At 29.1% G+C, this 13,666-nt stretch overlaps 2 protein-coding genes across 4 annotated transcripts in view; one reads left to right on the top strand and one right to left on the bottom strand.

Moving 5' to 3' along the window:
* The window catches only part of LOC142323544 (uncharacterized), a 134,736-nt gene that overhangs the window by 27,416 nt on the left and 93,654 nt on the right, over nucleotides 1-13,666 (bottom strand). The window lies entirely within an intron of this gene.
* Nucleotides 7,294-13,666, top strand: part of LOC142323543 (synaptic vesicle membrane protein VAT-1 homolog) — a 42,019-nt gene continuing 35,646 nt past the window's right edge. The window contains exons 1-2 of the mRNA XM_075363317.1: nucleotides 7,294-7,381; nucleotides 9,739-10,230. Coding sequence (XP_075219432.1) covers nucleotides 9,745-10,230 — 486 coding nt within the window. The 5' untranslated portion in view covers nucleotides 7,294-7,381; nucleotides 9,739-9,744. The remainder of the gene's footprint in view (nucleotides 7,382-9,738; nucleotides 10,231-13,666) is intronic.

Consider the following 13,666-nt stretch of genomic DNA (forward strand, 5'->3'; position numbering starts at 1 on the left):
TGCAATTCCTTATTGCATTCTTATTGACGACGTATAAATTATATTATTATTTGACGATCGACTATTATGAACATAACAATTTTAACTTAAATTTTATTATAATTATACATAGAGAATTTATACTCTTGAATATTAAATTAACAACTTCAATAAAGTCCCTGATGATGGAGAAGTGACTCCGAAAACGCTAGGACACATACATTGAAAATTGTTAGTTAGTGGAAACATTAACTTATACAGCTTGTATTAATACCAACGGTGCAAAATGCTTGGAAAATTAAAACTAACAATATTCATCGATTAAAAGTTTTGAGAAAAAGGATTGTTTTGTCAGCAATAAGAAAAGTTGTTTGCTTCTTATTTTAGACCACCGGAAAGATAATTGATAATACTGTATATTAATTTTTTAATTCTGAGAATCAACATTCATGATACGTTGCGCGTATTTACAATTAAATTACCCAGGATGTAAAATCCGTAGTCGATACATTCTGTATTACTTCGGTTGTCGTCTCCAGATTTATCAGACTAGTAAATTATAGTTAACACTTGATGGCGGCGTAATTTGCATTTATTTTGTTACTACTTTGTCGCTTTATTGTATATATATATATATATATATTAATCGCATTAAACATTTTTCCAAGTTGAATATTATTATTTATAAAAATAAAAGTCAAAATATTTTCACCCATTTATTTAATTTCATTCTTTAAGTTGAAAACTATATAGTAGAAAGTATACAAAAAAAATATTTTAATTATATATAAAAGAGTTAAAGTAAAATAAAAATAGATGTTTAATCTAAAATCCTATGCTATTTCAAATGGTAAAAAAAAAACCACACATTTCCGGTCAAACTAGACAGGTATGCGACCGATCAGGTATCTTTGAAGTATTTGACTGGATATAATTGGTTTGCGATCATTTTAAATTACCAAGTTTGTTTGTGGTTTGTTATTCTTTTTTTGAATTGTAGGTTTTATTCTTGGTTTGGGAGCGTATGACCTCAAGAGAACCAGACATCAATGCTTTGTATGCTACTGTCTCGGCTAGCTATTTTTTCTACCTTTCAGTATTTGTCGAGAACGCTAACTCCTAGACGATTTGTATCGACGATTTAACAGAATCAAAATTCTTTGACGCTTTCGGCTAGTTTGTTCGGTATGATGAACGAAATTCATAGACCGCGGTAACGATCGTCAGTGTGGAATATTCTGCACTTAAAATCGAATTATTACACAACTAACCGTATACCGTAACGGATCGGTTAAACGGCCGGTTGGGTAGAGTACCAAGATATATTGAGAGCTCTTTTTCCTTTCTCGTGAGCAGTGTTTTTGACATTATACTTAGGCAATAATTTTTTTAAATTTAGTGTAACAAGGAAAGATAAATTGTGCATGTCGTTCAAGAATGAGATCCATTAATATAGACTAAAGGGAAAAACGATAAATACAAAATAGAAGGGTTAGCCGATTACATAACGCTCTAAAAACAGACGGAGTTTGCCTTTGTGTAGCAAATAGAATTTTTCGTTAGAACTGTTAAATAGTCAAGACCAGAAGTTATAGATTTGTGTAATGCGATGAAGTCGTATATCTGATCATTCGTATTGTTCGACTTATAGAATTCGGTAGATGCAAATTTGGAAAATTTTAAATTTTATAACTTTTTTCTTTATTTTTTTATTGATAGTTTTAATAAATAACGTGGATTTTATTCTTCCACGAGAATCGGCCTCCTTATTTGTAGTAAGTTATATTCTATAAAGGTTTAAACAATTTTGTTGTCTCAAAATTGTTAAAATTAATCGGCCAAACTTTAGTTTTGTAATATCATACAAAAATCACTACAAATAGACAGTCATTATTGTCACTATGGGTAGAAAAAAAAATGTTTGCTTTTCCTAAACTCTTTACGGAAGATAATTCTTTGGAGTCGCTAAGATTTTGTATAACGTTATCAATGATACGTGTAACACATACCATTGCGACCTTCTGGAAAGCACTATGCACCGATACAATTTAATTTACTTATTTTTTAATTTATTTTAACGATATATAAAACAATTTTATAGTACGATAATCTTAAACTGAATATGTGATACTTAGTATGTTAGAAGAAAGAGAAGAAGGAATAAATACAGAAGTTCAAAAAATAAGATGCATAAATTTTATTGAAACTATAGAAAGATTGAAAAAGAAGAATGCCAAAAGTAGAAGAGAGTGGAAGTGTGAAGGGTGTGTTATTGTATGTGAAGGTCAATTCAATAATCAGAATTCAGGTTTTAATAAAATTTTGATTTCACTTTCAAATTTGCATGATCAACTTACTTCTTTATTCAACAGAAAACTCAAAGATCTCTCTGCCCAAATTGAAATACTGAACAAAACTTCTGAAGAAACAAAAGTGCAAGTAAAAAATTATCTATTAAAATTAATAATAATAAAATTGTTAAAAAATTTATCAATCGGAAGAAAAGGATACAAAATTAACCCAAGAAATTTCACAATTGCAACATGAATTACATTACTTACAGCAACAAGTGAGAATAAATAACATCAAAATATTCGGCTTTCCAGAGACTAAGGGGAAGGACTTATACAACATCTTGGAATCTGTTGCTCATACCATTCAAATAACATGAAGTGTCTGCTATGCACAGGGTGCCACATGCTAAGAATTCGAGCAGTCTCTCCCACTTCCTGATCGAGGCTTTTGAGATGTGGATGTAGAAAGTAAGATGGACGAATATAGTAAGGAATGAAGAAATGAGGAACAGGTTTAAAAAAAGAAAGCATGCTTGTGCGGGAAATACAAAAAAAAGGAAATTGATTAGGACGTGGTTGGAGGAAGTGGAATCTTTAAAATTGCACTGGAAGGGTCAGTAGAATGAGAAAAGAAGTGAAGAAAAATAAAAATGAAGTTAATAGATGAGGTGAAGATCAGAAACTATGAGGGGAGAAGAAAAAGGCTTGAGACAGAAAAGGATGGAGACAATGGTGGTTAAAGGGATCTGCACCAGAACACCAGATGATGATGATGTAATTTTAATGTAAAAAATGGTACTGAGCAAAAACAATTTTTGTATAAAATTCTGTATAATGTAATTTTGGATATATAAAGATGATCATTATTGTCTTTATTCACTAATGGGATGATGGTTCATGTATCAAACAAAATAAATCATTCTATACATGCAATTGGCATATTACTTGGATCTTTAAACTCTAATATTAGCAAAAAGTATTAAAAAATACCAGTTTTTTTAGAGGTAAAAATATTAGGCTTGTCATGTCTTGTTTTACATAAAGCATTGGATTATTTTAAACAATGGTGTGCAGTAAACTCTCTATTATTTTTAATAAAGTTAACTTTTATATATATATATATATATATATATATATATATATATATATATATATATATATATATATATATATATATATATATTTACTGCCCTCATAAGAAAAAAAGCAGTAACTCCAGTCAGCTGTATTTGAGATATGTACATTTAAAATCATTGAAAATCATGTTTCAAAAACCAAAACACTGTTCCATCAAATTACAGTTAAACATACATGAATGATTTCATGTTATTTATTAGCATGTTATTTATTAATTGACAGTATTAATTTATTAACATTGTTATTTATTAATTTTAAGTCAATTTTATTCCTAGTTATTTTCAAAAAATGTAAAAAATACAATTTGTTTAGTTACTGCTTTCTTTCTTATTATTACTGCTGGAATAACATAGGTTATTCTCATTCAACCACAAGTAAAATAACAGTATCTCCAAGAAATAACACAACATTTAAAAAGTAAACCAAAATATTCTTTAATTAATTAAAATACTCAACATAAAATATAAACTTCTATCATTTAAAAAAAAATCCAAAAATCTTAATTTCTTAGAATTAAGAAAAAGAAGGAAAAACATAAACCGATAACTTTTCTAATACAAAAATTTTTAACTGAATTTTCATTATTGTTTCCAAACTAAGCACAAATAATTTAACACAAATATCTGCTACTTAACTCATTATCTTGCTTTTTTAGGCTACTTACAAAACTGAGAACAATTTTTTTTTTAAACCTCCAGGATCACCATTAGATATTGCTTCAGAGGATAAGGAATGACAATTTTTGTAGCGTGTGAATATGCCATGCCTGACCGGGACCTCTGGATGAAAGGCCGAGACATTACCACTAGTGCCACAGAGGCCGGCAACTAACATAACGTTAATTAGCCATTTCCATTAAAAAAAATTTTAAAAACAGTATTAAAGTGTTAGTTAAGTGTTCATTAACCATATCCATTTGAAAAACTTTAGAAATTGAATGTAAACACAATGAAATAACTCTGAATCAAGATTAGTCTTTAAAATAATTATGCTGGGTTTAAGTATTCTTTCACTCATAATTATCAGTTAAATCAGGTACACTGGCAAGATGGAAAATTTATCAAAAAATATTTTTTGTGCAGGGGCATAAGTGGAACCAATTTGGATATAATGTCATCTTTCTTATCTTGTCGAACACCTCGGTCATGGTTTTGTGTTTGAAGAGTGGAAATTTTATGTTTTTCTATATTTGCCCGTAAAAAATCAAACTCTTTTGTCTCACAATTAAAACTTTCTTTCTACTTTTATGTAAAATGCCCTTCAAATGGCATTTGAACCATTTTAGGTAGATATGGCCTGGGATTATATTTGTTTACTTTATACATAGATGAGATCACTCCATTCAGTAAAATGTGATGCATCCTTAACTTTAATAGTACGCTTTACTTTTATTTAATTCTCAATACATGTAATAAAATCTTGAAAGTTATAACGTATTTCAAATTTTTCATTGACTAATCAACTTTATGATGGAATGAGTCTGCAGGCATGAAGGTATGGCCCGCAGTAAGGAAGTTACCAAGTGACAATGAATATGTTGCAGTTTCATTAGAATGTGTAATATAAACCATAAATGTTAAGAAAGACCAGTTCTTATTCTGCACTGCACAGTTATCAAGCCATATATTAATATGTTTTTAGCATCATGGTGATGTAAGAGGAAAGCATGACTTATGATATTTTCTTTTTTTTGGTCTGCTACTGTCTTGTGCCATATTATAGCTAAGGGTTCCTTTGTTATATCGTTTCCACTCTCCTAATGAAACAAAGCTCTCATTGAATGCAATTATTCTGTTTGTGAACATACAACTTTTAACAGTTTCAATTCTAGGCAACATTACTACTTTCTACAAGTCAGCTGATATATATGCTGAATCATACACAGATTGATTAATAATATCACATTTGTATTCACTTCTAGTAGATGTGTTTTTTGATTGGAACGTGGTAAATAGTCGTAAAATGTTTGTAGCGGGCCAATAAAAATCTAATATCTATATTTTGGTTAAGTTTCATGTGCTTATAATGTTGTGGATCAGATTGTTCAATTGTTTTACAACATTCACATTCTTTGTGGCTCAACTTTGTGGAAGAAATATTTAATATATGAACAACATGTAGATATTTGTCTTATGAACAAGTAACATCAGGATGATTTTGTACAAAGCTTTTCCACATGTCAGTTACTATCATTTCTGAAGGCAATACCGTCAATTGAGTGAGAGCATGCTCCCATCTATAGTGTGAGATACACAAGTTAAACTTTTCAACATGTTTTACAGTATATTAATATGTTTTCTTCTATTCTCTGGGATTTTTTCCAAACATTTCTTCCTACAAGTATTAAGACAAGGAGTTCTCGCTGCATGTTTACCCTGTCTTTTCTCTTTATTAATTTTTTCCTTACTTTCTGCACTAAAAAGTTTAGGTTTGCTGTTATGAGCTTCATCTTTTTTTGTCAATTTTGCCAGAGAGTTAACATTTTGACAAAGCAGATGAGTATCAGAAATGTTGGGCTTGCTATTAAATGCCACTGAACATTCTTTATGACTGAACATTCAGTAGTGTTACTGCAATTTCATCAAAATTTACACATGGATTAATTTGAATCTGCCAAGGACTTCTAAACTATTATTTTTCTCATTGTGACACAAAAACTAATTGGTATCATATTTTGAATTTGTGCAACATTAATCATATCATCGCACAGAACATTAGTCTCTTTCATTAATAGGTTGATTTTTGACACAGCTAATGATCCATGTAGCACAATTTTCATTTGGAAAAGAATCACTTATTGATATAAAGTTACTATCATTTGAAGTAACTTTGTTAACTTTAACAGAAATATTTTGAAACATCTGTTTTTTATTATTATTAAAGGTTTATTATTAAAGCCATTACCCTGAGTTGAGTACCAGTATAACTTTCTTATTTTGAAAACAAAGACCTAACCTACAGCCTCAGCATCACTTTGTTTTAAAATATTTTCAATAGTAAAATTGCTATAGCTGGAAACTGTTTTCTTTATATTTTTCTTCAAGAAATTTGAAAACCTGTATGGAACGTGAAGGAAAAATTAATTTTTGTAAAACTTTTCTACACTACCGTTAATGCGTTCCATTTCAGATATTATCTATGACAAACTTGTAAAAAATGCTAATAAAATGCAAAATCCAGACAGTACGAAATTATTTACTTAAAACAGCATTTTTAAAATCACGAAATGAGTTATGAAAAACCTATGTGGCCAAAAAACTTTACAAAGTAATAACTAAATATCAACAAAAAGATGGGTTACACATTACAAAATCAAACTGCAACTCACTGCTTTTAAACAGATGATTGCAATGGAGAGAGAAAAAAAGAGAGAACTGCGCGTAGTTATGCATGTCTATAAATACAGAAGAAATTTTATATAAATTTGGGTAAGTCCAATTCTTATGTGAACAAAATAAGATGTTATAATACCTTCACAGAGTATTGGAATGTAATAACGCTGTTAAAATTATGTATAATATAAATTAAAATATAAGGAATAAAATAAGAAAATAGTCTAAGCATAAGCAGGTAATTAAGCTATTTTAAATTGCATTATAATCTCAGAGTTTAAGAGAGGCTACTTAGTAGCAGGCTGTGTGGTGTCAGGTCAAGTAACCGAACTTAAAACCGACTACTCTGCTGTTGAGATCTCTAGGAAGTTCATCCGCTGAACATTATCTTTCCGGTTTAGTAATAAATATTTGCACCTGATTACATGTGACGTGACCTATCTTTTTATGTTAATTTTAATTTAAATCAGCGATGTACCTTACGCTTGTATCATCAATTTAATATACCGATGTGTATTGAACGCAGAGGGAAATTCTAATGTACTGCGGGAATTTATTGCGGTTCAACTTGCATTAGTGCGAAGCCGGTCATTTGTGTTCTGCAAACCGGCTTGGTTACATGTATTCTGCGATATTTTTGTGAGTTATTATTATACTTTTCCGTGGTTGTTTCATTTACAGCATTTATGTAAGTACTTAGAGTTGTATTTCTAACGAAAGCATATTTTAATACTGCGTAAACATTGCAAATGTCATTGGTATTTTTGTTAAGAAGAAACGTGAAGCTTTCCTATCTGTTTCTACTTCCTGTCGATTAATTGTGCGTATTGTATGAAACCGATAGAAAAAGTTAGTAAAAGCCGAGAGCTGTCGAAGTTATTAGATGAATTATTAAAAACTTTTTAACGATATTTTTCCAACTCCGGGCATTCATTCTACGAAAATCAGTTTATAAAAATAAACTCTGTTATCAGTTTTATAAAAATTTAAATATCTGTTCATCACTAGGAACAACAGACTACATGATGTAATGTCAGTGGGATGGAATAGTAATGAAAAACAATAATCTTTTCCCCATAGAAAATAAGATTTATTTTTTTAATAAGTAAATAAAAAACCTTGGTAAAACAACAGACAGGCGAACTAAATATGAAATATGTATTGGCTCTTCTAGTCCATCTTTGACGTAATATGATATAATTCAGTTAAATAGAATCACTGCAACAGTGAATGGGTGTAATAAAACCATATATTCTCTGTATATTTGTGATGATTAATCACAGCAAATCGGTACGATCGTGGCGATTTTGTTGTGAGCTATCAGGCGTTCTTTTTCAAAATATCTTTAAAAAATATATAAAATTATCAGTAGTTTTTAACAACAGTTTTAACGAATAACTCGTAGGCTAGTAATTCTACACGCTTTGAACTCACAATAGGACTAGTTAGAATAAGTATATAGACTAAGTATATAAACAGTTTTGTTTATTGAATGCTCCCTAATTACAAATCCTGTTAAAAATCACCTTTCAACTGTTTCAATGTATCCTAATCAGAAAACTTAAGAAACTCAAAAGTAAAAATTGAAACTTGTATGACCTAAGTAATTCCCCATGTAAGCCATCCCCTTAGATAAATGCCGACAACCTTTTTTGGTTGGAAAAACATGCATGGAGAGGGTATCTTCTCCATGCATGAGAGTGAGAAACCATCCCTGAAGGTAGATGAATCAAGTTCTGTCAGCCGCATGAGAATATAGAAGGCAATGGGAAACAATTGCATAAATAATTCTTTGAATTTCCCTAGGAAAGTCAGTGTAGATAATTAAAAAAAATTATTTTTGACATTTCAGTTCCCGCTGAATTAGGAACCCATTATATTATACCTTACAAAAACAATCTATTTATTAGAATTATGATATAAAATAATGAATTGATTTTTTTTTCTTTAGTGGCATAATCTGCTGTTGCTATTAACCAAAAATTAATGCCAACATCATGCAATGAACAGTGCTCGATATTAATTTTGGTGATCCATGGAAAGCAATAAATTAAACACGCCCTTTGGCCATTGTCATTTTATTTTACTTTATAGCCGTCATTTTTCAGTGTACTACATCAGAGAGATTCCAAATATTGTAAAAGCATCAAATTGCAGTTAACCATTTTACCCTGTACTCTAAATATAATTTATCTTCAGTATTTTAAAATAAATGCTTCAAAGTAATTTATTAAATGATCTGGAGAAATTACGTTGCCAAAAAAGCAATCCACATTAGGTTTATGTTTGAAGTACATGGCTTATGAATTCAGTTACAATACAGGGCTAATGATGTGCTCAGCTGGATAATTAATCTAACACCGTCTATTTTGGACAGTTTGCAATGTACGACAAAACATTCTTTAAGTTATTGGCAACGGTGTATATAATTAACAGTTTCTTTCTTCATTGGTCAATCGCAGTTCTACAAATTTTTATAACAACCACATAAATTAATCTACGAGCAACACATTACTTTTCCAGATTTCAAGTACTAGTAAAATTTATAATTGCGCCTGTATTCACTTCTTTTCATTCCTTTTTATTTATATTACAAAATCTTTATCCTTAAAAGTGGATAGTTTGTTTACTGTTCATAGCATTACATTCAGTTTTATTTTAAAAAATTGAACTAAAGAGTCTGAGGAAAAATTAATGTACAAAAGAGGAATAAAAATTGTTTTGAGATATCTCATGCCGGTAATCGCTTGCTCAAAGATGCACATTTACACTCTTTACATAACAAATTTAGAAATGCTACCTGTTAACAGAAAATATGTAATTTTTTATTTAAATATTTTCAGTGCAATACCAAAGGAAAAGAGTTGAAAAAGAATTTAAATTTAATGACTATTTTGTTTATATTACGTTTAGTTCATTAATTAATGTTACGTTCTCGTTCTAAAGATTTTCCTGTGTGTTTATATGCTCATTTTCTTATTTTGTTCTATGTTTAGGTAAAAATGGATAAGAAGCTTAGCAATGTTAAAAAAATTCAGTCAATGTCTGAACTCAGTCTTGATGATATCAAACAGAAACAGAGCTCAAAGAAGAAAAATCCTAAAAGTGATGAAAAAAGCCATTTAGTGCATAATCTTCTTTATGAAGATAGTGAAACTTCAAATAAAGATCATGGAACCCATCAGGATGACAAAGAAGTTGATGATGAATATGAGTGCGAGAATGACAATGATGACTATGACATCAATGACTCTGATGAAGATAATGAAGCACTTCCAAAAGAGAATAAGACTGATCCAATTTCAGAGCCTATTAACCGTACAAATAGTAACAGTGGGGATAATGAATCTGGTAGTATCTCTGCAGGTAATAGTGATGGGATTCATTCTTTATCAAATGAAGTGAACCAAAGTGATATTGAGCCTGTACATGAAGTTGTTTTAGTAAAAGCAGTTGTACTTACAGATTATGGGATAAATAATATTAAGGTAATTATTTTTTTTTCTACAGGTCTTTTCACTTGACAGTAATATTCAATAGGGTTTGTTCACAATTAATTTCACTATTTTAGCAAAATACTTAAATTGTATGTTATATCATTAATGATTGAATTAATCATTGAAAGTTATCTTCACTCAAATGGGTAACGGATAAGAAAAGTTCAGTCATTGGTATTTATGTTTTCAGTTCTTATAAGGTTTTATTTTTCCATTTCATGGAGTAAATTGCTATATAATTTTTACTGCCAAAAAAGTTTGAGTATAATTCTTAGAAATAATTTTGAAGCATTTTCATAGTGTTTTCATGGTGTAGGGAGGTTATAAACCTCTGAAAGATAGGTAAAATTTAGACTTTGCGTCTCCGGGTATTTTAATTATCTTTAACTCCAGTTTAATCCATTATTCATTCACTATGCTTTTAGTCCTGAAGTGTTATTCCTTCAAAGGTAGGTCTTCCTTCTTTTGTTCCATTTTTCTTCACAGCACTTATAAGTTCTTTTCCATTTTAATTATAATGCATGTTTTAGCACCCGACATAAATTGTAGGAACAACTCATTGATTAAAGAATCTGCATTTAGCTTTAATTTAATCTTGATGATGTTTCTCTAACTTATACTCGGTTAATAACTTTGTTGTCAGTATGTCGCTTCAGTTCTAAGCATTGTATGGTCATTGCTTGTGGTAAATCTGCCCGTTATTGTTACACCCGTAAGAGAATATTGCTTCATACATAAAATAAATTCTCCCAACTTTTACAGATTGAGCAATGTCCCATTTAATGTGCTCTATTTCTTCATTGAGTTTGATGATGTCTGTCCTTTCAGAAGAGCTGTGTAAGTATAAATGCTAATTAACACTGTATCGGGCTTCCTGCAAGCTAATAATTCTTGGATTTATGTTTGCGTATTTGTGAGGACTCAAACGAAATTAAAAATTACTGAATTTCTAATAAAATTACTTATTTTCAAGTAATTTATCAGTTAATATTAATTTTATTTATAAATATGTATATTTCAAATACATAAATTAATATTATTCATTATATATAATAATATTATAAATTAATATTAAATATATATATATATATATATAATCACTATCGAGCATTATAATCACTTGTAATCGTCATGTCATATGAACATTGTAATCACTTTTAACAAATAATTATTGTATAATAATAATATATATACCACCAGCTACAGTTCGTAAAAAGTAATTTGTCTATAGTACTTTCAGAGCATCAGCTCCATCATTAACAGACTTATTATATGTATATTTTATAAAATAAAATATACATTAGAATATGAAAATAAAAAATATTACTTGTAAAATATATATAGCCAAAAAACATTAAAAACGTGTTGGCATGATATTTAAAAACATCCTACATTCACCATGGTACAATACTGAATAGTATTGTTAATTCATTTAATCGTTACATCAGGTCCACTAAACTTAACTATATTTATCATGTAATTAATAAAGAAGTAAATAATATTTGTGTATATTTGTAATTTCAATAAATATATATTAAATAAATAAATTAATAACAATAATATAAAGAGAACAATAGTTGACAAAAAAATTAATTTAAAGAAAAATATAATTACAAGATAAAAAGAGTATTATTTATGAAATTGCTAATTTTATTACAAAAAAGATATAATAAAGTACACGATACATTTGTTAAAAATAACCATAAATATTCAAATAAATACATATAACGTGAAAGTATATTGTCATTAAAAATTGCTACTTGCCTTTCTCACTATTGTGTAACAGCATTGAGCTCACTAGTGAGGTAAACACAAGTATGGTAGTGAGGTTAGTAGTATGGTACAAGGACCCACTGAGTTGGTCTAGTAGTGAATGCATCTTCCTAAATCAGCTGATTTGGAAGTCAAGAGTTCCAGCGTTCAAGTCCTAGTAAAGGCAATTACTTTTATATGAATGTGGATACTGGTGTTCTTTGGTGGTTGGGTTTCAATTAACCACACATCTCAGGAATGGTCGAACTGAGACTGTACAAGACTACACTTCATTTACTTCATTTACTGATACATATCATCCTCATTCACCCTCTGAAGTAATACCTGAACGGTAATTCCCAAAGGCCAAACAGGAAAAGGAAACAAAGTATGGTACAAGGGGAATCATTTGAACCCCTGCAACAAGTATCAGCCTTATATGGTGGTAGTACTCATATTTATCAGTTGATCTGTTTGAAACATTTGTAGAGTACTACTTCATATCATGTTCCAATTATATCTAGATTTACAGTGATGCAGTAACTTTTCTGGGATCTTTATTATTGGTGTGTTGGTTGATTCTTGTAGTTATGTTTTCCTCCTCCTAAAATCTGATTGGTATATACCAGTCTAATTGTAATACTAGAATATTAATTTTAATGTTTATTTTTGCATAAAATTTACAACATTTCTATGTTATTTTTTCTATTATATGTTTAGTGGTGGCTTAAGGTGACTTGCATTAGAAGGTATATCATAGGTGATTAATGTTGTTGTTCAGTTGTTTTATATATATATATATATATATCGAAACAAATGTTAAAGATGTTTATTATTAGATTCAGTGAAGTATTTTAATTTTGTATTATGCATGTTTTTTTAAAATTATATATGTACTGAGGAATTTTTGCCTATTTCCTTTGATAGGAAACAGGTCAATTACGTCTGATGAAGACATTTAAAGTATTCTTTATTTGTTACATAGTAATAATATAATGACTGACCATATAATGTGTAAAATTATATATGACATTAAAAAATTGAAGGCACTTTTGATAACATGTATTTAGCTAGAATATGGAAAATCTTAAATACAGTTGCATGAAATAGATTTTTACAAATATTGTGGGTAACTGGTGCTGGTATATTGTGTTTGTTTAACATTGATCTAATTCTGAGGAAACCATGCAAGGTAATTATTTTAAGATTAAACTATTTTTATTTTCCATCAGTATATCTATGCACAAGAATCATCCATTAGATAACCTAATCGAGAAGAAATTTAATAAATGATCAAAATTTATTTATTACTTCTCAGTGCTAATTATTCCAAAAAAGAAAAAAATATATACAATTTACAGATTTTATATAATTTATATGGATATATATATAAAAGGAACTAGTAGAAGAATTTGTGATAAAATTGGGGAAAGGAGTTGATACAGGTTTTTTAAAACTGAAAATTAAGATTTTCTTTGCTTCTAGTGTAACATAATAGAAATAATTTTATTTAATCTTATGAAGCTAATAGTAAGTTAAACATTAACATAGGTGAATGTAATACACTGACAAAATGAGGAGATGGATTCTACACTTGGAAAATTGTAAACTCATATATGATAACTTTATTTCAAAAACTTATAAAAACATTCTTTAAAAACACTTCTACTATTTT

This window comes from Lycorma delicatula, chromosome 4, assembly GCF_047948215.1.
Source record: "Lycorma delicatula isolate Av1 chromosome 4, ASM4794821v1, whole genome shotgun sequence".
NCBI lineage: Eukaryota > Metazoa > Arthropoda > Insecta > Hemiptera > Fulgoridae > Lycorma > Lycorma delicatula.